The sequence below is a fragment of the Electrophorus electricus genome, chromosome 11, assembly GCF_013358815.1.
Source record: "Electrophorus electricus isolate fEleEle1 chromosome 11, fEleEle1.pri, whole genome shotgun sequence".
NCBI classification, from domain to species: domain Eukaryota; kingdom Metazoa; phylum Chordata; class Actinopteri; order Gymnotiformes; family Gymnotidae; genus Electrophorus; species Electrophorus electricus.
In genome coordinates this window covers 18,999,066-19,026,062 of record NC_049545.1, presented here as the reverse complement: position 1 = coordinate 19,026,062, position 26,997 = coordinate 18,999,066, and the positions used below count along the sequence as shown (strand labels likewise).

Sequence of the window (26,997 nt, the reverse complement as noted above, 5' to 3'; positions counted from 1 at the left end):
ATTACATTAAAATGTTCTACGTTACAGGGAAGGAGACAATGAAAGCTAAAATTTGAAATAAATATAACCTACTAATATTACCTACCAATAGGAACTTCCCCATTATGATTTTACTGTAATATGTCAATTGTTACAGTGAATTTAGACACTTCAACTCCGCATTCTTAAATAACAAACCTTTTCAGGGTTTGGGTTTGTTTGTTTTTTTCCAGTGTTTATAAGCTGACTACCAAGCACCACTTCAAATTCATTCAGCCAGCCCCAACTGAACACTGAACAGTTTCGACCCAACAGTTCTCGATTTCCCCCTCCCCCCGAACAAGAACAGTAGTAGCAGGCCAGAGGTCTGTATGAACAGAGTTCAAGAAACACTGTGCTGAATCTCATCAGGCACGCCCTCGTATCAACAGATTCAACTGTTCGACCTGCTCCAGCAGGTCCTCACTCAAACCTCCAAAGGTCAAAAGCAGAAAGTGATTGTACAGGCGGTTTTAATGACTGCAACATTCGATGTTTTCAGACAAGAAGCATGCAGTGTGTTACCATAGTTCTGCCAGGACAGCAGCAACTTCCTAATTAAGGCATAATTAAGGTGTATATACAGGAATGGTGCTTTACTGATGAACACAGTCATGGTCAGTTGCATAGAACCATCACAGTACCAGATCACCCAAAAGGTTCGATATATCTGCTCACAAACTAAAAGGCAATATGCAATATGTTCAACATACTTCTGACTCATACATGCAGAATGTAGGCAACACCACACATGCAGGATTTCTTTCTGTAAGCACTATTTAGTTACACTTGGCCAAGTGCTGACGATCCAGGCCCGGGGGATGTGGGGTCCAGCCCAAATGCAAGGGGTGTGTATTGGCAGCGATGGGAATGTGGTGAGCGACCTGCGTGAGAGATCTCAGACGGAGTCTGTGGAGCACGATCAGGAGTTTCCAAATCACAAAAGCTTCTTGCTGGTCTTCTGTTGTTTTACTGATTCACTCTAACGAGTGTCAGAAATGAATGACTGAAGGAAAAAAATAAACTTGAGAAGAAACTATTTGTTTAAGGACAAAAATAAATAAATGAAAAAATCCACAGCACTTATGTGGAGTAAAACTGTTCCAAGTGTGAAGTGTCTCCCATCTGATATTAGAACTTGTATACGGAGACCTCAGCATGGACAGAACAGCATAGCAGTCTCTTAACAGCCAAGCCACATTCAATTCTTAACAAAATTACATTCACTTTTTAACAAAAGTCATGTCATACATGATTAAATAACAGTACCAACATGTGCTGTGGGTTAGCAGCATAGCAACACAGAAGAAGCTGGCCCTGATCCCACAGGTTTAAACCACTGCTTTACACACACAGCCAGTAAGGCTTTCTTATCATAAGACTTTGGCATTTCAAATAGTCATCTCATTTTTTTTTACTCACATACATTCGCGCTCGCATACACATAGAAAACGGCACCAGCCTTAATCCAGTTAGGCGTACATGGCCATATGTCAGCAGAAGGCTGTCTCTGACACTAATGTAGTTACTGTATACAGAAAGCACACACCCAGGAGAGACAGGGCCACTCACAGCCAGTGAAACACACACACACACACACACACACACACACACACACACACACACACACACACACACACACACACACAGAGATGAAAGTAGATGAAAGACATTGGGAAGCATCATGCTTTGTGTCTCAATTTTTTCCTCATTAGTGAAGACACTGACCGCGTGTGTGTGTGTGTGTGTGTGTGTGTGTGTGTGTGTGTGTGTGTGCATGCGCGTGCATATGTGCGCGTGCATACGCATGTATTATTGCCACATTAGTGCACCAGGGTATACTACACAAATGCTTCTGCTAGGAAAACGCCAGCATCACAAGCCTTTAGGGAGCCAGTGAGGCGGCTGGTGCAGAGAAGCCAGCACTGCGATCAGAGAGAGCTCCCATCTACAGCCCCACTCACGCCTGAACACCAGCAAGGACGTGGATAACGCTGGTGTCCTGTGGATGGGGGCTCCCCCAGTCACGCCACAGGACTACAGACGGGAAAACCGACGGGGTTCACTATGGGAGGGGAACAGTTGTGGCATGCATGACAGACTGCAATGTATAACCTGCATTACTCTATACCATCTGAATGAACACACACAAAAAAAAAACAAAAAAAACACACATGTACATACACACCCCAAGACAAATGCAGCATCACTTTAAGATGATTTCAAGTTTGTCATCATGATTGTATATTAGAGTAAGCATTGTGTGTGAGAGAAAATTTTTCCTCAAGTATAAGCAAACAGCAGCATATTTGTATGTATACACACACCCCCCCCACATGCACCCACACCCAAGAAAAATGTAGCATCTCTGTAAAATTATTTCAAGCTTATCATGATTGTATAATAGACTAATTGTTGTGTGTGAGAACCTTTCAAGTATAAGCCAACAGCATGTTTGTATGCACACACACACACACACACACACACACACACACGCGCGCACACGCACACACGCGCGCACACGCACACACGCACACACGCACAGGTGAAGTATAATCTGTTTTCTGAGTTTTCATAGCCTTCAAACAGACTACAATTAGAACCCATCGTCATCGTCCAAATCATAGCCATAGTCTGCAAACAAATAAGAGAAATACAACCCATTAAGCAAGGAAAGCATTAAAACACAAAAAAGGTTAGGGTTAAAAGGTCAAGGGTTATTCAAGGGGTCAAAGAGGACACATGGCGGTATCATGTCAATGGCTCACCGTTGCCGCCAACGAGCTGCATTGCACTGATGCAGGGCTCTTCATCCTCCTCCTCTTCCTCGTTTCCTGGTTCTTCATAGACCACTGGCCCGCACTCCACAACCACGACATTCTGGGTAGTGGCAGCCGGGGCCGGCACTGGGGTGTTAGACACCAGCTATTGACAAGCAAAGGCAGGGCAGTTTATTTGAACTGTTTCATTGAAGCCTATAAAGTGTGAGACACCCTAGTAAATCAGAAGTGTGGGGTGAGAAACAAACATTTAGCTACAGCTATGGGGAGAAAAAATCTTAAATCCCATTAAAAATGGGTGCAGCGTGCGTGTGGTGTGTGTGTGTGTGTGTGTGTGTGTGTGTGTGTGTGTGTGTGTGTGTGTGTGTGTGTGTGTGTGTCAACGTCTCATCGCCACTGAATAATGTGAATGACAGATCAGAGAACGTAGTTCATGCATCCCCCTTGGTGGTGCAATCAAGCATTCAGAAAACTTGCAGAAATTCATTTTCCCCTTTACAAAGTGAACTTTACTGTGAGCAGCCTGCTCCCATTCCTTCAGAGGTGAGCCTAGACACAGTGCGGGAGGTGTTCTGATCTGGGAGCAGCTAGAGTTGACAGGGAAATGGTGAAGTGCACAGAGGTCCAGGTGCTCGTACCTGATCAAGGGCCAGCTTCTTAGAGGGCTGTGCTGATATGAGTGGCCGTAATCTAGAGCAGAGGACAGAGCTATATATGAGGCAGTGCTGCTATTTATGATAAATAAACAAATATATTTGGAATCAACTAAGTGCACATTAAGTAAACTAAACTTCAACAAGGGCATACAACACTGCAGTTAATTTGACATCCATAATCACGTTCTGACAAATAAAAAGAAACTGACAAATTATTTCAGAGACAAGAAACCTTTCCTTCATCAGACTGTGCCCTTACACGTTACAGGTGTGTTTATTGTATATGCTTAATTTAAAATATTTTATTCTAAATATATTCTATACAACTAGTTTCGAAATGTCTTCGGTTTCTTTCAGTTAGGAGATTGTTCAAAATGGTTTATAGTTCATCTTTAATGAACTAATTCTAATTCATCGTTTTATATCTTTCAAAGGGACAGTCACTGTAGTTGATCAATCTACAGAGTAAACAACGCATTAGTGAGCAAATGCATGCAAACAAAGAAAAAAAAAGTGCCATTCATCTGTTTTTAACACAAAGTGTTAATGAGCTTGAGATTACTTATTATTCCACAGATTTTGAGATATGCAAATGAGGCAGCAAGAGATGTGTTAAAGTGGCAGCATAAATAAATCATAATCAAATTTATTCAAAAGTCAACTGATTATAAAATGAAAATGTAGAAGCTCAAATCTCACAGGGACCTGTCTCTTTACACACATGCACACACACAGTCACCATTATTAACACATGCAAACATCCTCTACTCATATAGAAATGTGCATTTTCTTCCTGTTGTAGTGTCTCACTCACTCACTCTCTCACACACACACACACACACACACACACACACACACACACACACACACACACACACACACACACACACACACACACACACACACACACACACACACACACACACACACACACACACACACACACACCACCTCTACCTGAAAGTCCTCAGCTTCTCAGGAGGACCGTTATATGTGTGTCAACTCATTAAAAGTCTCACACAGTCTCAAGACCATCTCTCACACGCGCACGCACAAACATGCACGCACACGCACACACACACAGCTTGGCAGTCCTTCGAGGCCCAGCATGAAAGTGTCCTATTCATGTTGCAATGCATTCTGGGATGAGAAGCAGCATTTGGCAGAGTGAGACTCCACTGGAGCCAAAAACAGCGTTAACATTCAACTCCCTAAATAATCCCAATACCCACACAAACGCACACACACACACACTCACACACTCACTCGCGGTGTAACATTACCCAGAAGTCATGGTTCGGTTCACACCACAGTTTGGGCATCACGACTTGGTACGAGTTTGGTACAATGTGGGGGGAAAAAAAAGCAACAAAAACCCCCAAATGTGTAAGATTAGATCTCTTCATTTATTTTGACCAGACAGCAGTGCAAGTTACAGTTTGTTCCACCTAGAGTCATATAATCATCCCACCCACCCACCTCCCTCAACCCCCCCCAAAGCTGGTACAGCCTGTAATGTATTAAACATTCAAATGTAAACAGGCTACATACACCCTCATTCATATTTTTATGTAGGGGTGATAAAACAAAAAGCAATCAGCTACAAAACTGAAATGCATCTCATGTTATAAAAACACAAAATAAATAGAATAATAAATTTTAAATTTGTTCCACTCAGGCTATATTTCAACATTTAAATCTTAATTAAACTAAATGTAAATGCCAGTTGCTTCAATAATGTTTTTGGCCCTGTTGCATCTAGTTGCTGCTGGGATTTCGCAGCATGGACATGTAGTTGGACTGGTTAGCTTTTTGGTTTTTTGGACCAAGTTCAGCAACTGGTTGGTAGGTATAGAGCAGGTGGTAACAACACTGCCGTCCCTGTGGGGGATTGGGGTTCGGTCCCCTGTCCTGGCAAATGCCTCATGGTAAGAGTCTCTGTACAAGTGAAATTGTAAGTGATTCTGCCCCAGGCATGAATGCAAAATGTAAACGATTGTTACATCTGGGTGTTGCCATTAAATGCGTGTTAGTTTATCTGTTTCGGCACAGTGTCCTAGTCCAGTCCACCTCTTGCTGTCATAGTTCACTGGGAACTTGAGACTTTCCCATATAGCTGATTTCAAAGAAGCAGGCAGATCCTTTTGCTCCTGTGTGTCATTTGCCATAGTGGAACTGACCGTCAGAGGCCCCTGAGCTTATCTGACGACTTTCATCTTAAGATTTTGGGTGAACTCTGATTCCGCATAATGTTCAACCTTCGCACACAGGCTACAGCATAGTCTCCCTGTGACTGCATGCACCGTACTGTAACGTATGTACCGTGATGAATACGTGTGCCGTTACACCCCTATTGCACACACACCTAAAAATAGTTAAGGACCACTGCACATACACTTTACTGGGCGAAGCACTAAACTGAAGAGCTGGAATCATGTTTTCAGCTCGGATTAAAAGCCCAGCAGACAGTGGAAGGCGCACAACATTGTGATGCCTAATACCCCACCAGAGTGCGCTCCCTGGGGCAATGGGAGGGTATGGGTCAACTACTGCCCAAGAGAGCTGAGGCGCTGTACCATGTGACCCTCCTTGACCTCTGACCTGATGTCCAAATAGGTGGTGTGTCAGGACCTATGAAGTGCCCCTCCTTCACGCAGGTCCCACACACATGCTGGGGTTAAAAATTCACATCAGGTCACGCGCTCGCACACTGCACAAACACTTCACAAGTAGGACAGCCAAACTTTCCGCAATCTTCTGGGACCATGCATCAACCAGATTGCTCATACACACACACACACACACACACACACACACACACACACACACACGACCTCTGCACAATGCTGCCCTCTCTCTCTTCCTAACCCAGCTTTACTCTTTTAATCAGCTTACTGCTGATGGCCATAGCTCTCTACACACAGAGAGAGAGAGAGAGAGAGAGAGAGAGAGAGAGAGAGAGCTGATGAACACTGTACATCCTTGTGGTGTGGACCAACGCTAAAGGGAGCAAAAGTCAATTAAGGGAAGGGAGAGAGTGAGAGGATAAAACAAATAGAAGAAAGCCCAAAGAAGCAGGAAAAACTCCAGAATGCCCTCGGGCTCGCTTAATTCGCTAACTAAGCGCCGAGGAACAGCAGCCAGGGCTGCTGGGAAAAAACTTGCGTTTGTCGCGCTACCCAACGCTGGGGAGGAAGAAAGTCACACAAACGTGCTCTGCTTTCAGAGACTGCTGCTCCGCGTGCTGCTCTGGAAGCCTCGGGGCGGAGCCTCTCCGACGATCTGTACGCTGGCGGACGGGCTATTTTTGGCAGGCCAGAAACTACCTCAGCAAATCCACCTCCGCATCTCTGCAGAACTCTGCGGAATGCCACTCGTGGTCGGAAGGCAGACCTATTTTGATGTTTAATGGTGCAAACCTCATTAAAACGGTTGAAAGTGTCTACAATGGCGGAGTCATTGGCAGCTCTGGGGCTCTCTGGGAGGTGGAGCCGTGTGTCAAGGGTGGAGTCACAGGGCTCTGGGGTCCTTTGGAGGTGGAGCCATGTGTCAGGGAGCTCTTGCTGGTGCTCGCCCTCTACGTCCGTGTTATTTTCAAAGTCGAGTTAAAGCCCTATGCCCCCCTTTTTGTATAATAAAAGCTATGCCCATGGCCCCATTTCTGAACTCTTTTTGTTCTGTCTCACACAGATACTACATTCCTGGTAGTCATTCACTCACATAAAATTAGAAACACTGAATCTGCCCTCATTCACATACACATGTACACACAAGCATTTCTTCTTCTGCCAGACAGTGAACCACACACACACACACACACACACACACACACACACACACACACAGAGACAGACATACACACACACAGACAGACACACGACCCCTCTTTAAAGCCAGCAGGAGCAGCTTTAAAAGGGGTGGGGGAAACCTAATGAAGGTAAAGAAAGAATGCATGAAAGGGTTTGAGAAAAGAACGATCCGTTTCTGGTAATCTGCTTTTCTGTGTGTGTAAGGGAGCACAGTAAGGAGACGCGGCAGCAGCCTGGAACTGTGTGAACCGGAAGGTTTTCCTCATTAAAAGAACGAGGGCTGGATAGAGGGATAGATGAGGACGTCAAACTGCAGGGGGACGAGGGAGGGTAAAGGCAGAACGAAGGGATCTAAAAGACAACAAGAATGAGAGAGAATATTCCTGTGGGTCATCAAGGGGAAATCAAATGTATGAGTAACAACTTTGCTGTCACAGGCCACACACACACGCACACACACACACACAAAGTCAGAGTCAGTGTAATAAATGACTGCAACCTTTTTACTGTTCAACTTTCACACTAACGGTCACTGACTACTGCACAGAAAGAATGAATAGAGTTCTTTATACTGCCAACAGGAGAGAGAGGGAGCGTGAGAGAAAGGGAGAGAGAGAGAGAGAGAGAGAGAGAGAGAGAGAGAGAGAGAGAGAGAGAGAGAGAGAGAGAGAGAGAGGTGGGGGAGTGAATGTAAAAGCAGAAAAGGAGGAGTACCTTTGCAGACTGACTAGGTGTTAGCGGTCACTGTACTGAGAGTCTGTCCATTCAGCCTGTTCAGAGTACAACTGCACTGCATGGAACTTAATGTGTGTGAATGAAAGAGTGAATGCAAGAGAGGGCAGACGAGGGGGGGAGGAGAGGAGGGCAGAAATAAAGATAGATGGGAGAAAAAAAACAACACCACCACTGTGCATTGTACACTAATGGACCGTGTCCAGTTTGTGTGTGAGTGTGTGTACTGTTCTTTTTGGCTGATGGAAATGGCGCACCTCTCCAATCAGATGGGGAGAAAAAAAAAAAAAAAAAAAAGAACCCAGGCAGCTTTCGCAATGAATGATTTAACAACAGCTTCCACTCCAATCAATCATTTATTCAGCAGGTATAAAGCCATTTTATTAACGAGATGGATGTAGGGGGCAGGGCAGAGTAGAGCAAGGTGAGCCGGGCTGAAGATGGGAAGACGAAGAGTCATTTCCGCTCTTACATTTCATAGGACAAAAAGCAGCCCCAGACAGCAGAGGCGTGTGATCACGCATGTACCACTCGGCACTGGGGTTTCCTGGGCACCGTGTATAGGTGCAATCGTGCGCACGTTTAGGACGGGTGCACTGTGTTTTCGCCATAGCTAGCGAACTTCATCTCCTCATCAATACAGTACACGTCTGTGTCTGTCCGTCTCTCCACGGCTCCCTGTTCACGTATTCCTCCATCCACTGACTTATCTAGCTCTTTGTCCACCTATTCGTCTCAGTATCCGTCTATCGGTTCATTGCACACGCTCTCTCCATCTGTCCTTGTATCTCCCCGAATCCCTACATCCATCTCTACACATCTCTCTCCACACGTGTCCGGCTTTCCCTCCTATATCACCTTCCACCTCATGTTTATTTCTCGGTCTCTACATCTCCATCTGCCTATTCCTCTGCCCAGTCTGTCCTTCTCTCCACATCTATTCATCTGCTCCACCCCTCCATCTCCATTCCTCTAACCCTTTACCCAATTCTCTCTCCAACTCCATCCATCTACCCCTTTCTCCATCTGCATCCATCTCACGCTCCATTCATCCATCTCTCCACCTCTATCGAGATCTCTTGCTCTCTGCCCCTTTCCTTCCCATACATCCCACCGTCCATCTTCCTAATTAGCTACGCATCCATCCTTCTCTCCTTCTACCCATTATACCTGTTCGTCAAACACTCCTCGGGTACAGTAAAGGCATGCGATCACACACGGACAAGCAAACAAAACAGACAGGATAGAGTCTTAAATGTGTGTGTGTGTGTGTGTGTGTGTGTGTGTGTGTGTGTGTGTGTGTGAGTGAGCGTGCGCACAAGCCTAAGTGCTACTGTGGTTTTTTTTTGTGGGTTAGTGAGAGGCTACACTTCAAGCCCATGCTCTACTTAAAGCCCCGCCCTCTGGCCCCTTAACACACTAAATATAGAGTGGGCAGGACACACAGGCTTCTCCTTCCCTCCCTTACATCCACATGGAAACTCTAGACACAAACGAGCAGAAATCTCTGCATCTCTCTCTCCATCACCCACCCGACAAAGCGATGGTCATCATCGCATACTGAACAACCAGCCGGAAAAGAAAAGGAATTCTACAGGGATATGAGCAGCAAGGAAATTAATGAAATCAGAGACAGAGAGAGAGAGAGAGAGAGATGACTCAATCAAGATTGCATTCCAAATTATCCAGCATGAAACTCACAGTGCAATTGTGTGTGTGTGTGTGTGTGTGTGTGTGTGTGTGTGTGTTTACAATCCTTGCTTCTGAAGACAGGCAGACACCAGAGACAAGATGAGTGTATGAGATTTCCCCACTCTTTTGAATCTGTTTGAAGAGACTAGTAACATACTGAAGAGTGTACCATCACAACACAGAAAAGTGTGTGTGTGTGTGTGTGTGTGCGTGTGTGTGTTAAAAGGAAAAAAGAGCAGCAGTAAAAGACGACCTGCTTTCACCTCCCACAGTCTTAGCCATCTGGCCCGAGACAGATAGCCCTGCCACACACTCACGCACGCACGCGCTCACACACGCTCATGTGCACGTCTTTAAACTACACAGTGGTGCTGGATCTTCAGGCGCTAGCGTTTTTTCCTCCTTTTATTTTCAGTTTCAGACGAAATTGAAAAAGGATACCTGCTTACTTTCCCCCCCCCCCCCGGCTAGAAATGTTTGGCTCCACAGGTTCAGCCTGGCACTGCTACCACAGGGAAGACACTCCATCTCTCCCTCACTCTCAGTCTCTCTTTCACAGACCCAAAACACACGCACTGACAGATGCGCGGCCAGACAAGCATCTTTCTTCTGAGTATGACGAGAGGATGAGAAAGTGCCAACCCTAGGCGTTGGAGCCAGAAATGCCCACCCCGGCTCCTGGGGGGATTTGGGGGGGTTGCTTGGATAGGACAGCCGGACAGTGCATAGGCAGCTTCCACGCGCAGTGGCTGTTCACACTGAATGGGAGGAGGGGTGAAGCAGAGCGCGCGCGCGATGGTCCTACCTAGCTCACCTCACTTGACCTGCTGTTTCGGCGATGCCCAGTCATCTAGCCATCAAAACCTGGCCCCTGACAAAGTCACTCGGATCTTTACGCTTGCCCCGTTTTCCTGCCTCCAACACATCAGCTTCAACATCTGTTCACTTGCTGCCCAATATATCCCACCCCATGATGGCTGCTTCTATAACGAGATGATCAATGGGTCTTATTCATTAAAACCCACTGACAGTTGTCATGACAATTCCAGCATTCACCAATTTTCTCTTCTTTGGCACACTTACATTTGAGTGCTGAGATGTTCGTTGCATTTTGTAACCAAATCTACTCTTGTAAAATAATTCTTTATTTTAATTTATTGTATCATTAATAATATTTCTTAATTATTATTTTAGAAAGCATTAAGGTATTTTAAAATAAACACAAAGTAAACTAACAGTACATTTCACATCAATCACGTTACCTGGGAACTATGACACCAATAATCAGTGAAATGATAATTAAAAAGCTGCATCTGTCTGTATTTTTCAGTACTTAAGGGAAAAAAAACACGTCAGAACTGGTATGGGGCAGCCTTTCAGTTTAGACGCCCGGCCCGAAAGATGCTGACACTACTGGTTCCGCTCCACGACACGACTGGTCCAGGCCCCTCCCCCAACACGCATGATGCCAGGCGATTGACAAGGGCATACACACTTTCTTCTGAGAGCAGGACGAAGAGAATGTGTGGTGGTAGTTTTACACATTTTTAAAATTTCAGGTTACTGAACGAGAAGCAAAGTGGCTATTAATATGTAACTTGGCTAAAAGTGTATTGTTAGTGAACCTGATCAGAACCTGATACAGTTCTGATGCTGTCCGCGCCTAGCCTTAGCTAAATGTAATGTTATCCTTCTCAACACCTCCTTTCCCCTCAGAGAAGATTAGTGAAAAACATTTTCAAACAAATTCAGACAAAAACTTTTTTCTGTTTAAACCAGTATTGTGCTTAATTTCTGTCGATACATTTGTAGCCCTTGACTAACATTACGTCAACTCTGGCCACTCTGAAAAGGCTGGACATATCATGGCCAGGCTCGAGACCCAAATATATAAAAAAAAAAAAAGAAAAAACCCTAGCAACTGCTCCCAGAATTTTGAGAAATAAAGCAAATTAAGCAAACCTTGTTGTTCTAACGTGGACAAACAAGATTCCATAGATGTGTGCGCGCGCACGGCCCTTCCAGCACGTGGGCCATGGGTGGGCCATGTACTTATGCTAATGGAGAACAACTTGCACACGCTTTCAATTTACAACGGGATTCATCTTTACCAAAACTCATTCTGTTTTGCAAGAACATGTCATGAATCTGATGTAGACTTTACCTTCGTACCATTTTCAACAACAACTTTAAAAAAAAAAAAAAACTCAGGAAGATAACAGCTGTTATTTGATCCTAGTTATGCAACGCACGCACGCGCGCGCACGCACACACACCAGCTTATTAGTTACTGTTTGTGACCACAGGACTGCTATTAACTGGATCTTTCTGAGTGCTGAACTCAGCAGTGACACTGGTACAGGAAAAACCTCCACCTTTTGTTGTGCCTCATACCTGCTCAGCACCTACGACCTTTTATTGGTCACTGCTGTGTGAAGAACACAACCCCCACAACTTCATCAGGGTTACTGCCATGTTGAAAACAACACCCACTACATCCCAATATTACCCAGTCCGCTAACATCCTGTAGTCATGCAGTCTAGTATCTTGTAGTTAGAGTACACTCCAAACACAATGGCATGTACAGATTTACGTATTTAGCTATAACACAGCCTACAATGCATCCCTTCACTCCAGAGCTTTTCCAAACGTCCATCCCATGCGTCCGGCACGCCACATCCTGAGTGCATATCTAGCACTGCGGGATGCACGTCACATGCAAACAGGGCAAAGGCCTTTGTGAGCATGTGTGGTGCCAGTACCCCACCCTCTACCCCCAACCCCCACACCTCTTGCCGAAGCTGCTGGCCGTGGTGGCGAGGCTTTGTGAGGCCTCGGCAGGCTTGCGTTGACGGCCCGGGGTCTTTGCCGTGGAGGTGACCTTGGCGGGGGACTCCGCTGTCGCGGAGGGGCTGCTGGGGTTGGGCTTGTTGAGGTCACGCAACACGTCATAGTTGATCTTGTTGGAGATGCGCTTCTGTTCCAGAAGCTTCTCGATGGCCTCGTCCGCCGTGCGTGCGCTGAACGGCTGCCGCTTCTGCCCCGGCTTCCGTTGCTGTGGCCAGAATGGGGGAATGGAGATGGTGCAGGTAGCGCACGCGCACGCAGGTCAAGTTAGACAAGACACAAACACAACTGCATAATGTTCGAATGCTTTCAAAAGTGTTTCACCTTTTTCTCCTTGTAGATGCCAAGCTCCTTCTCCTTCGCTATTTTCTCCTCCTTTTCTAGACAAGAAACAAAACAACTCAGTTTCTTCTTTCAGTATCCACCCACAAAGCCACACCCATGGGAGGCAGAGCTGCGTCACCTTTCTGTTCCTTGAGGTAGTCCGCGTTCTCTAGCATCCACAGTTCTGTCTTAATCTTCACCTCCTTCTCATTTAGGATGTACTGGGCAAAGGAGGAAGTCAGTTTGTCCGCATGCATGCATTTGCTCGTTGGAAAACTATGGGTGATTATACAATTACTTTTTGCAAGATTAATATTAATATGAAGCCAACACAGCCTGTAATGGTTGTAATAGATTTTAGATAACTAACAACTACTTTTTGGGAAAACAGTGTTTCCCCTTGAATGGGTGACTTTTCTTTGAAGTGCATTCAAATGGAACTTTCTGAGCAGAGGTCATTCAAACAGAACCTTCTGAGCAGAGGTCATTCAGAGAAGCCCTGCTGATTGGCCATTGCATTGTGTCCCACACTCATCCACTCTGCAAACCTCCAGATGGGTGGGGGGGGGGGATCGTTTAATCAACCGCTGATGACCTTTCAGCCACATGCGCAATGGAAATCAGCCTGCCTCTCACGCAAAGGTCAGCGTGTTCGCTTCTACTAATGACACTAATGACTAACGAACTAAGAAACGTGGTCGTCAGGGGCGACCAGCTCACACCGTTAACCCTAGGTAAGCAACCACCAGCCCTCGTCTGAGAGCTTGGTGAAGCGCCATCCTGGCTGAGCAGTATAACGGCTTCACATGCAGGACTGCAACAATCTGTCAGAACAAAATGGCCGCAGTTACGTTTGCCTTTTAATTGATTTCTCTTTAACTAATGGGATCTATAAAAATACTCTTATCGTATTTATTTAAAACGAGGGACCAGACCCCACTGAGCTGTAAACTGCTAACCGCCATTTTGTGCAATCAAACTAGCAAGCAGGCGCAGAGGATCAAGCTGGCATACTTCGGCTGCCCAGGACCGCTGCCAAATTAACGCTCCTGTGTCTACAATCTACTGATCCGTTACCTAAAACCAGGTGTGTCACAGTCACTGGGCCGCATGGTTGTAAAAAGCTGGTTGGAAAAGATGTCAGAGCTTAAAAGATGTTGCCAAGTTGCCTCGAAGGGTCCCAGGTCGAGGCCCAGCCGTTTCCCCGGAAGGAGTTAAGGGGTTAAGACTCACACGGTCGATCTCCTCATCATCGATCCCACTCAGGTCCAGTTCGCCACTCTCCGACGTGCCACCTAAAACACAAAAAGTAAACGATGCTAATGGAGATTGACAGCCATTGTGACGTTCCTTATGGGAGAACATGGAAGAACAGGGAAGCACTTGGAAGAACACGGAAGTATTTGGACAGGGGGTCAGCGGTTTCTTTCTGGGCTAGCCCATGTAGTGCTGAGGTAAACTGCAGGGAGGATGCTAGAGAGAGGAGAGAAATGCTTTCAGAGGTGGTCACGCCCCTGGAAGTGTCAGAGGCTGGCAGTGCTATTGGGGAGACAGATACTCACTAGGCCGGAGACAGAGGCCGCTTTGGCCTGAGGGAGAAAAAACACACACACACAGCTCAAATCTGCAGCCACCGGGGTGTTTGGATTTATTGGAGTTTAAAGGCTACCCGTCACCTGCATCATTAAGATGATTTTGCCGCGAAGCGACTTTCCTTTTTAAATTACAACAAAAAGAGGTAGTGTACATACCCGCACCAACACACACACAATAACACCCAAATCCTTTCCCCCCACATGGCCCTCCTCCTGAGAGGAAGGGAAGCTTCTCTCACACACACACACACACACACGCACGCGCACGCGCACACGCACATGCACACAGAGCAGCTCACAGTTTTACCTAAAATCTCAGTGCTATCGTTCTGCACGAGAAGGGCATCACACACAAAGGGTCAAACGCACATCAAAACCTCAAGAAATGATGATGAACATCGTCGCTGGTCCTCACCTTCACAGCCCTGCTGCATCGCCAATCATGCCTTGACTGTGTGTGTGAGAGTGTGTGTGCACGCACACGTGCGCATGTGCGAGAGAGGGACTCGGCCGATTGCCTGCAGGGTCACTGGGTCTTGCCGAAAGCCCCCTGCTGTCAGTCAAGGTCACTGTAACTGGACGGGGCGTCAGCCACAGGAGGTGGCCGCAGGGTTGCCCCGCCCCTCCCCATCCCCCACCCCACCCCCTACATCCCCACACCTCTCTTCTTTTAACCTCCACTCCCAGCCCAAAAAGAGCCTGGGGTTTCTGGCATTGCTTCATAAGCTCTCCACGCTCTACAGAACCTCCTCCCCTCAGCTGAAGACTCACTCTGCTTCACTCGCCCCTTCTCTCTCTCTCTCTCTCTCTCTCTCTCTCTCTCTCTCTCTCCCTCTCTCTCGCTCTCGCTCTCTCTCTCTCTTGTTCTCCATCTCTCTCTGTCCTTCTGTCAGAGTTATGTGAGGGGAAAGCCCCCAACTGCATAAGAGCCCAAGAGAAAAAAACATGAACTCAGCTCATCTCCAAACCACACACACACACACACACACACACACACACACACACACCAGGACCAAACACGCCATCCTTACACAGCCCATGTTTACACTGCAAACCCCTTCTGGGTGCCTGAGTGTGGTTGGGGGGGGGGGGGGGGGGGTCTCCCCTTATGTGTGTGTGATGTGGTCGAGGATCAGTAGACCACAGAGATTAGTTACTACACTATAGAAATGGGGGGGGGGGGGGGGGGGACTCCCAGTAACCACAACAGAGGGAACAACATCAGGTGCTACAGACCGTGGGGAAGGAGGGGTCTATTCAAGGCCCACCTGGCTGTACATCACTGCTCTGCTTCAAAAAGAAGAGAGTTAAGGGGGTCAAGTAACAAATTAGAGAGGACACAAGAAACACTAGCGACACGAGTCTCCACACACCTGTCAGGGCTGCTTTTTATTCTAACAACAAACGAAACCAATCCTCCCGCCCCTCCTTTAGATCCCAATTTATCCAGAAGCCCTTATGTTCTGAGTCAGTCTGCACTGAGGTATTGGTCCACGCAGGCTTTAAGATGGGCTCTCATCTTGATCAAAAAGACCCTTCTCTTTATCAGTTACTTAAACACACACACACACACACACACACACACACACACACACACAAACAACTGAAAAGTCTTTTGGGAGGAGAAAGATGAGAAGCTTCATTTTCTGCTTCTGGCTAACACCCAGACAAAAGCCAGAGTCCTTGGGCACAGAGAACAGATAGAGCGTCTCCACAAGCTTTAAGACACAGAGGCAGCGGCTGTGGTTCGCCAGCGCTCCTGGCGCTTCCACAGACGGGTCAAAGGAACTGGGGGGGATAGAAAGCTGGGGAAAGGCAGAGCGAGAGAGAGAGCGAGCACAAAGGAGAGAAAGATTCACTTGTGTGGGGAGAACAGGCAGTCTTAAAAAGGGACCCCCTTTCACCCCTGCAACCTCCCATGGGAAACCCCCTCATTCCCTCACCCACACACACACCTGCTTCTACTGCCTGTAATGCCCAGGGCATGCACATACATGCGCACGCACATACATTTACACACATGTGCACTCAGGCACGCACACGTAGAGAGAGAGGGGAAAATTATTCCAGAGGGATGAAGATGCATGTATTTTCACAATGTGCTGCACAACATTTAGCTTAAAGGCTGAGGAGTGGCTCCTACAAAACCCCCTCCCTCTAACACCAGCCCAACCCAGGCAAACACACACACACACACACACACACACACACACACACACACACACAATAAAGTAAGGAAGAAAGTGTGGCAGAAATGGGCCATTTAGAAGAGACAAAGAGCAAAAATATGTTTTAATCAATACCGAAGACCCACTCTTTTGGGGTCAATCCAATGCGCCACTTTAAACTTCTCCATCTCCCAGACTCATCTGGACAGGCAATCTCCCCGCACTTAATGCAGAGATTTACCTCCGGACCTCGGACTCTCTTACCCAGGTTTGGCTCAGGGGCTGATACCCAGAGCGTTCATGAGGGAGCGATGTGGATGACTTTCTTCTCCCCCTGCTATATTATATACGGTTTTCCTGTGGGTACTGGAGGGCGCATCTGCAGGAGGATGAAGGCGGGGACACGCCCGCCTGGAGAAGGCTCACCCTCCATCTGTCCGTCTAAAAACACCCCAAAACATCTGCCCGTGCCCCTGAATGACAATGCAGACGCTGAATGTCATCCACTGTCTCCTTTTCTCTCCGTTTCTTTCCTTCTCCATCTCTCTGCTGTTCTCGTTCTGCCAAACTGGCCTCTGGCCAAGGAATTTAGACAGATGGACTAACTTTTATTAGGGGTGTCAAGGGGTGAGCCACTATCCCGCCCTGCCGATTTTACACACACACACACACCAAAAAAGTGTGTTGAAAAATGAACAAAGAATATTGTAACATGAGCCTTTAGGACAGAGAGAGAGAGAGAGAGAGAGAGAGAGAGAGAGAGAGAGAGAGAGAACAAGAGCAAGAAAAAGCATGAGACAGCAAGTAAGTGAGAAGAAGAAAGGGGGAGATGTCACTCTCTTCTCCTGTCTCTGTGTGATCAGAGAAGGGGCAGAGGAAAGAGAGTGACCATCTGTCTGTACTGCCGCTGCGAACACACACACACACACATAGTCCCAATCTTCAGGATGATCTTTACATCGACATCCAAAAGTAAACATAAGCAATGCAAGCAAAGTGACTAGTAACATGTTTAGTTACTTTTGGATTTGCTCCAACAAAAAAATGTAAAAAGCAGTCGGTTGTTTGGATTCCCCCCCGCCTGCAGTCTTTTTTCAAGTCTGACTTTAAACTCATGTCTACAAAATTATAGCAAAGCTATAAAATATTAAAAAATACTAAACAATAAAAGAGTGAGTGTGTGTGTGTGTTTGCTTGTGCACATGTACTCAGTCTTGCATAGAAAAAGAAATAACAAAAAGTGTGCTAAAATAAAAGAGGGCACACGTTGCATGCAACTATTCTGAATGTCACGCCTGTCTGACCCTTGACCTCCCACTGCCCAACAGTCAGAACACCTACACCTCACAATGCCAGACCTGAAATATTACACAGGACACACCCAGAGTGAAACATACACACACTGAGGAGTACAAGAAGGATGTTGGCAAGCTTACCTAAACACACACACACACACACACACACACACACACACACACACACACACACACACACACACACACACCCCTGTGTACTCCACTCTCCTCCTTCGAATAAATCAGACCAGGCCATTTTCAGTCTACAAGCTCTTCTGTATTTCAGGGCAGAGGTTCAGATCCGTCCACACATAGACGCCCCAGAAAATGAAAACACGCATTTTATTTTTAGCGTAAACGACCGACATTGAAGGACAGGGCAAAGGCTGGCAGACCCACAGCCAAAACGCGGCCATAACAGACGTTATTCTCTTTTTTTGCCCATCAAACCCCAGCTAACCCCAAATTCAACCCCTGTTGCTGGCCTTACTGAAGAGGGAGCAGGCAGTTGAGGGTGGAACCTTTTCTTTTTGCAAATCAAGGCCATTGGGACGGTCACCAAAAGAAACTGTGCACTGCTAATATCAAGGCAACATGGGACTTAACAGAATCAGTTCTAGATGTATAAAGATGCAAATGGTGTTGCTCGGGTAAGACATCTGCGTGCCTGCACAGAGGCCCCACAGCTGAGCTTCCCTCTGCCAGACTGATGGATAAATGACTGTGGCTCCTCTAATCACACTGCCAGAGGGCTTGAAGGCACACGGGGTTACTCCCACAAGAGCAACCTTTTGACAAGAGTAATGAGTTTTCTGTAGACTGCCCCAGCCCACACTAAACACACACCACACGGACATTTAGGGACACACACACACACACACACACACACACACACACACACACACACACACACACACACACGTGCGCACACGCATGAGATGTACGCGTGCGCGCGCACACACACACACACACACACACACACAGGGTGGATGAAAGCAAAGGCACTAATGACAAGGTGCTGTATCCACTTGCTGCTTCAAAGAGCAGAAAGATTGCACAGCCTCGGTCCAATGAAATGCGGCACAGTCAGAACAGCCAATCAAAGAGCCAGCAGGCCCTTTGAACAACCAATCTAGATCTAAGGGAATAAAGCCAGCACCACCTACACAGGGGGTAACCAGCTGCTTCCACCCTGCTTACCACATTATATCGTTCATGATTTCATATGTGGACTGAAAGAAGCACCAACAATGGAATCATTACATTTCATCATTAAATTAGCGGCACAGATTTTTATTTCTATTCACAAAAGTTACCATGGAGATAAATAGTGCACCTGTATCAAATGTCTACTGCACTAAATTCACCTTTATCCATGGTGAAAGCCAATCAAAACCAACATGCAAATGAGGGCATACATATTAAAGACCCAGACCGAGAGACAGATGACTAACTCCAGTTGAGAGCAGTGGTATGCTGAAAACTGTCAAAAGCATTAAAATGTAGTCACTGTCAGCAATAAAAGAATCGCATGGTTGATGATCAGTTGATGGCGATGACTTCAGTGCTTCTTCTAAATCATGGCAGCAAAACATAATCTCTTCTCAAGTCTATACCTGTTCAGAGGTTCTTCCTCTGTAGCAGCTAAATTTGCATGTCTTATTGCAAACGTTTGCGGCACTCTGAGATCCTGCTCTAGCAAGTCACCTTCCTCCGCGTATATTCCTACTGTTACGGTTGCAGAGTTTGCCATCATTCTCACGCCAAACGGACCAAGAATGTGCCTTTTAAATAAATCTGTCATCTCACTAAATGGGAGCAGAATTTTGTTGACGACTTGAATGTGTAAACAAATACTGGTAGAGAAAAGATCATCCAATGCACATTGGCTTCATTCCAGGGCATTTACCATCAGAAAGGTTCAGGTGGTATTTTTTTTGCGGAGCTGTGCTCCTGTAGGAATCTCACACGAGGAGAAAATATGGTGGCACCATACTTCACGCAATCAGTAAAATACATCGGTAGTCGATATTTATGAATGAGAAAGGTGTAACTAATGCCTTACTGTTAATTACTGTGAATGTCACTTTAAATCTGCCGATACATTTTACGAATATGGCCCATGTGTTTTAATTATAACCCGTTTGGGGAAAGTGGAGCGTTTCTCTCTGTTTGATGTAAAATGCTGTAAAGGTGTGAACGGATGACCGTGGTCAGAGAGAGTGAAGCAAAGCACGTGAACGAGGCTCTCAGGCCGTCCCTCACCATTCTCCTTCTCCTCTCCGATGCACCTGGCGATGGATTCGGAGAGGCCGAGACTGGCGGCCGTGGGGAGAGGGCCGAGCAGCGCCTCCAGGGGCGGCCGCTTGCGTGGGGAGCCGCCCCGCTTCTCTTCCTCCGCCTCCTCTTCGTCGCCGCCGTGCAGGCCCTCCTCGCACAGGTACGATGCCTCCGCTCGAAGCACCTCGTTCTCAAACGGGTCGCCGGCGTCTCCGTGGGCTCCTGACGACGCCACGGAGATCGCGTCATCTTTGGGGGCGGAGAGGGGGTGTGAAGCGTAAAATAAACAAATGAAGGGGGGAAAAAAAGGGGTTGTCCAAAAAAAAAACAAAAAAACAAACAAACAAAAAAAACAAAACACGAAAGGCAAAGGTTAAAAATAAGCAAAGAAGAAATTAACCCCAAAATGATATAAATACCACACTAATACGCTGGCTGAAGTCCAGGCAAATTAGCCCGGAGTACAAAAAAACCCACTTGTTGGCACGAACAGCTGAAAAGTTCAACAGATGATAATTATAGCATTGTGTTCGTGTCTGAACCAGTCTGTGTTGTTCAAAGATTTTAAATCACAAATTATACATGAATCAAACGCAGTTATATTTTTCTTTAAATGTAGGGTTTTTCCCCCCCAGAGTTAAGATTAATGCGCTGCATCAGATTGCGGAGACTGGATACAAGAATAGGGTCACGCATTATCATTTATCGCTGTAATCGTGGAGATAATCATTTGTCTGATTTAACATTAATCGCACAAGCCTGCTACAGAAGAACAAAGTAGGTGGAAGTTAAGGTACATGGTGTACAGAAGAGCACAGCACATGGAAAGCTACCTGCTGATTCAATATTACATAGTCATTTGGTTCCATGTTTGGTATGTAGCAATTTATAAAGTACTGCAATTCTCCAAGTACCACAATTCAATACTGCGATCATTTTGCCTTTTTTTCCGCTTTTTGCTGAAAAAGCAAAATCTCAGAAAATGCTTCTTGATGGGAACACAGTTTAAGATGCTGCTGACACAGCTGGTGACTATTTTATTTCCGCATGACGACAGGAACTGCCCTCCTGCAGAACCGTGATTTATAACCGAATCGATTTTTTTTCCTCTGTCCACCCCTTTAGGGAAAATTCCTGCTGCATCACTGCGAGTAGAACATACACAGGAAGCAGGAGAGAGAGAGAGGGGGTGGGGGGGGGGTCTGGTCTGGGACATCTGCCTTCTACAGGATGAGGAAACAGAATCAAGGTGTTAAGGTATTCCTCAGAGGAATTTGCATAACAACATGACTCGTCACGAACGTTCTGTCGCTAATTAGCTCCACCGGTAATGCAAAGAAAAAAACAGAAAAAGAAAAAATAAACAAACAACAGAGCAGAAGATGAACGAAGGTGCGCCTATGGACACAGAGGCAGTTGCAGTGACTGACCATTGTTACCGGGGCTGATTAAATATGTCATTTAGGCTTACATAATGAGCCAAGCAGTGAGCGCCTTTTCAATTACAGCCCGAGTCCAGTTTTATCTGCTCTTTGAATCAAGGCTGAGCTCTCATTCTGCTGACAGAGGAGACTTAATAATTACCCAAACTCCACACACACTCACCTACAGCACCCCCCCACCCCTTCACGAACACACACACACACACACACACACACACACACACACACACACACACACTAAAACAGATATATGAATAGACCCATGGAAGACTGCTTGATTAATCCTTTGCAGAAATTATCATTAAACATGGCTGAAGGACATGGGGTGGCCGTTTTGGATGCTTGACTAGGATGAAAGTGAGTGCACAAAGAGCATAAACTCACAGCAGCACACACAATATTTAAAGTGCGCGCGTGCGTGTGTGTGTGTGTGTGTGTGTGTGTGTGTGTGTGTGTGTGTGTGTGTGTGTGAGAGAGAGACAGAGAGATAGCTACCGTTTCCAGCATAGGCCGCATACATGCCTCTGGGTTTTGGCCTACTGCTTTCTAGCTCCATTTCAATCTCATCCTGATAGCCACAAATTTCACCTGCAGAACACACACACACAGATACGGTTTGTTGTTGTTTATCTGCATTTGTTGCTTGTTTTCACTCTTTGCCTCATTACATTTCGGGTTCACTCAAGCTGCATGTTTGCAAATGTGTGGTGTACTCTTGATGGTCACAGTTTGAGAGGTGAGGGAATGCTTCTTAGTTTAAATTCTGTGCATCCTTTTGGAAGTGTGGGTTCACACACGCAGGCGCAGACACACGTGCGCGCGCACACACAAACATCCGTTCACCACTGCAACACTGCTCTTGTGATGTGTGATAAGTTTTCCTTAAATATGGATACATATCTGTAAATTCTTCACTTTACCTTGAACCTCATCTATTGTTTTAGCCAGTTCTTCCTCAATCTGCAGGAAAGAAATCAAATGCAAATTTAGGTAAAAGATGAAGCAGATTGCTGCTTCAATTCAATTAACAATACACCTAATCAATATTGTATGCTAATTAAAAACATGAATATGATATATGGACTGAATGTATAAAATGATGAATGCATAATGGCTTCCTATATACCTTTCCCTTTGGTATTAATTTAAATAATTAGCTACAATGCACTTTATTATAGTAATATAATTATTATTAATTATAGCAATACCAGTAATTGTCTTGCCTTTCCCTTTTAGTGCACTAGGCTTCATTTACCACACAAATACACAGAGTAAACACCCTACGCACTACCCTACTGACCTTTGCAAGCCTTAGCTTTCGCTGACCATTTTTGAAAGAGGGCGGGTCACACTCCGCCTCCAGGTCCACTCTCATAAACTCCTCAATGGTCAGCTCACTGGTGGGCGTGTCCTCAAACTCACTCAGCCTGTCAATCAGATCACATGGCAGGGGTGCAAGAAAGAGACGGAAATACTACCAGGACGTCTATTCATGTCATGTCCACATGTGAATATGCATGTGTGCACTGAAGGACATTACTGATCAGGCCATGAGAATAATGTGTGGCGAAGTAGGGGGTAAGGGGCCAAATGTGTCACATGTGTGAGTGCTCAGAGACGCTGGAGGAGCCATGACATCAGCATTCCCACACAACGCTGTTCCTCTACAGGCTAAACGATAGGCGTTTATAATGAAGACCAAAGCACATCAGTCAGCAATTCAGAGCTTGTGCCCTTCCTCTTCTTCAGCCTATCACCACCCTCCCCTCCCCAGGGTGTCGATGACCTCACCTTTTCTTCAGCCTATCACCACCCTCCCTTCCCCAGGGTGCCGATGACCTCACCTTTTCTTCAGCCTATCACCACCCTCCCCTCCCCAGGGTGCCAATGACCTCACCTCTTCCTCAGCGTGGCCTCACACACCTTCACGATGCCGATCACGTCTTTGATCGTGCGACGAAACTCGTGCATGCGGGCGGCGACCAACAGGGCTGCAGACCACAAACACACAAATTCAAATGAGAACATAAAAAAAAAAAAAAAAAAAAAAAAAAATTACACTCCATGAAATACAACTCCACAACCATTTAGAAGCAAGACAGACAGACGTACAGACAGGGTAATACAAAGCTACTGCAACGAAACATTAATGGAGTCTTCAGTAAAGCATCTTGTCTCTAGATGTTCCCCCCTGTGCAGCTGTCGGTACACAACTCCCAGAGCACCTGTGCACGCTGCAGTGCCCAAGCTCCTCCACTTTGCCTCGTTCAATAAAAATGAAGTGGAAGAGACACACGGTGGGACATTCCTACCTGACCGTGCAAACCTGACAACCAGATGATGGCTGCGCTAAGGTGGCACGCGTGCGTGCATGTTGCACGGACGCGGTGTGTCCCATGAGTCCGAGCGGAAGCATCTCTGATCGACACAGTGGACATTGGTTGAAAGTTCGAGTTTTAAGGCTTTGATCTAGAGCAAACGCCATGTATACGTCTTTTACTTTGGGTTACAGATCTCTGTGGTACACGTCAGACAGCTGTAAAGGTACAAAAGATCAAAACCAACATTCGGTGAATGTGGGATAAGTAAACACTTCAGAAGCTTTTTTCCTGCCACCCATCCACCGGTCCTGTTTCCCCTCTTTCCATTCTTTAGCCTATGAGGTCTTTAAAAAAAAAAACAAAAACAAAAACCACCACCACATGATAGCTTTAGTTGTTATATATCAGTGCATGCTGAGTTGGGTGCCTTCACTGAAACTTCAGTTCACATCAACGCCACCAATTATTTTAAATAAAGTAATACAAAACAAACAAACAAAAATAAGTTAATTAATTAATTAAATATAGCCCTGAACATTACTAGGTAATCCAACACATCGCAGCAATAATCTTGGAGCTCATAGCAGGGAGCATGAGTGCCTAGCCAAAGCTTACAGAAGCCAAAGTTTCCCCACAAAGCCAAACCACTGCACTGTGTCAGGAGGGGTGGAGTACAACTCCCAACAGCAATGCAGCAGTGCACAAAGTCCCCGAGCAATGCACTAATTACCACGTGTGAGCGTCACAGCAAGCAGAGAAAGTGTGTGGCCCGAGATATGAAGCCTGGGCACAAAGAATTATGGGCCTTGTAATTAATGCCACCAAAAAAGTGCCACTGGATACAGACAATTTTACTAGCATAACCTGCCACTGGAGTTTGTCATAGTGGATTTGTTCTGTGGTTAACCTCACTGGTTTTCTCTCATAAACCATACTTGCATAACACCCAATTGGCAGAGAGTTTAGTAACTGTGTCAATGCAGACATAACTGACAAACTTTAATGCGATTATGGGGGTGTTGTACATCTGGACTTACAACCCACTCCTATGACCTCAAACTGTTGTCGGTGTGACATTACTGCACATATGGACTGCAAAATGGGAATGACGTGACCGGGGGCTTCATCATTCCTCGCTTTTTCTTCATTTTGACCTCAGCTGGTCGCTCGCTCATTCTCCCCCTCCTACCTTGCAAACTCCCCCAAAGTCCCCCTTCCGATCCCCAAGTGCAGCCCCTGGAAGATTCGTGTCGGATGAATAATTCAGGCTTGGCAGGAGAAGAGGACAGAACGTGATGAGAGGAGAGGGAGATTAAAAAAAAAAAAAAAAACCCACCCCAAAGCGAGAGGAAAGGAGGGGGTACTTATTCTAATTACAGCTCAAGCACCACAGCCCAAAGGAAAACATATGTGGAGTCAGCGCGAGAGACCCAAAAATCACTGAGCACCACTCAGCTCTGCAACTCTTTTCTACAACTCGACTGGATCCAGTAGCTGCTCAGCCATGAAATACATGAACGGAACCTTTGTGAAACGGTTTGACAGTTACAATTCTGCACCCCTTTCTGCAAAGAAAAAAAAAACCCTTTCTGCAAAGACTTCATTCATTCAGGTTTCAGATAACTGGTATGGTAATTACTACCACCTTGGCCCTGGCTGGTGGCGCTTAATAAACAGACCTGAACCGGTCTCAAACCGGGCTCAACCCAGGTCGATGGATTGCAGGGGCCCTTGTCTGCAACCCAGACATAAAAGAGTTCAATATTCTGGGCAATGGGCTTTTAGACTATTTTCATCCCTTTAAAAAAACAGGTAAAATATTTTACAATATTATAAATGTTTGATACTAAACTAGCAATCATTACATTTTTCAGAAAAAAACAAAAACAAAACAAAAATATGATAAAACACTGCTCAAAAACCAACCAGACTGGCTCGTCAGTCCTAGCTGAGAACAGTGGATGTGGTCCTACTGAGCGGATTTGATTGACAGCCCACTGTCAGAGTTGCAGCTTACTACACTACTCAAGCAGCACTGAATATAACGGTGCAAGGAGGAAAAATCAGAATCTTACAACATAAATGTATGAACTTACCAATGAGGTTTTGTCAAATAATTCTGAATTTGCTGCACCGGACAAGCCTCGTTCAAGGCTGCTGATGAAATGGAAGGTTTTTCTATCAGGATGAAAACTAAACTTATAGGCTTAGACACAGTCAGCCAGCTCTGTGGAAATACTACACAGACTTAACTGCAAAAGAATCTACATAAGGCTTTAACATAAGGATCACCCATGTTACATTGGAAGGGTTAGAAATTCTGGCAAAAATAAATTTAACTTGGACTGAACTTGAGTGGTATTCACAGGACACTTTGTATATGTACATTCTTTGTGCCAAAGAGGAAGAGTAAATTTCTAATTAGGTTAAGGTCCCCGTAGCCTGACTAAACACAGCAGATCTGTGCGTTAAGAAAGTTCTTTCATCTGTAAATGAAAGCAAAAAGGGGGGGGGAAAAAAGAAAGAAAAAAAAAAAGTGGACAGTAAGAGAATTGGATGTAAAACCGAAATACACTATAAAAGTACACGAGTCAGTGTGTGTACACAACTGGCCCAATACCCGTTAGATGAGCAACCTAGGACTGTAGGCCCTTATATGTACGCGTCTGTCCGCTGTGTCTGCTCAGGGCTACCCTGTACTAGCCAACATCATTAAAAAGGTCGTGGTTGATGAGTCGCGCGTTGCCATGGATACCTGCTCCGCAGAGCCCGGAGGGTCTCCGTCCCGTGTGCATCCAGTCCCTCTTCATCCTCTGCACGAGTCTCAGCGCTGTCATGGAGACCTCGTGACTTTTGTCCCCGAACTCCAGCATGTGCGCGAAACGCGGAATATACAGGCACGGATCTGCAGACACACGCACGCACGCAAAAGCAAAAAACAAAACAAAACAAATAAAAAAAACAACCCGACTTGACCCATTTGCGCACAAACTGTAGGCCTATCGTTTTGATGGCGTTCTGAAAGTGATTTACTTCA

The 26,997-nt window shown here is 45.9% G+C and overlaps 1 protein-coding gene across 2 annotated transcripts in view; it reads right to left on the bottom strand.

The window, feature by feature from the left end:
* Positions 1-473: 473 nt before the first annotated feature.
* The window catches only part of brf1a (BRF1 RNA polymerase III transcription initiation factor subunit a), a 40,418-nt gene continuing 13,894 nt past the window's right edge, over positions 474-26,997 (bottom strand). For both annotated transcript variants that reach the window (XM_027008232.2, XM_035531578.1), the window contains 13 exons: positions 26,716-26,865; positions 23,537-23,630; positions 22,940-23,066; positions 22,560-22,599; positions 22,135-22,227; positions 20,183-20,446; positions 14,093-14,154; positions 12,999-13,080; positions 12,860-12,915; positions 12,478-12,743; positions 3,437-3,488; positions 2,787-2,943; positions 474-2,652 (listed from right to left, as the gene is read on the bottom strand). In XM_027008232.2, the coding sequence (XP_026864033.2) occupies positions 2,615-2,652; positions 2,787-2,943; positions 3,437-3,488; positions 12,478-12,743; positions 12,860-12,915; positions 12,999-13,080; positions 14,093-14,154; positions 20,183-20,446; positions 22,135-22,227; positions 22,560-22,599; positions 22,940-23,066; positions 23,537-23,630; positions 26,716-26,865 (1,481 nt within the window). In that variant the 3' untranslated portion in view covers positions 474-2,614. The remainder of the gene's footprint in view (positions 2,653-2,786; positions 2,944-3,436; positions 3,489-12,477; positions 12,744-12,859; positions 12,916-12,998; positions 13,081-14,092; positions 14,155-20,182; positions 20,447-22,134; positions 22,228-22,559; positions 22,600-22,939; positions 23,067-23,536; positions 23,631-26,715; positions 26,866-26,997) is intronic.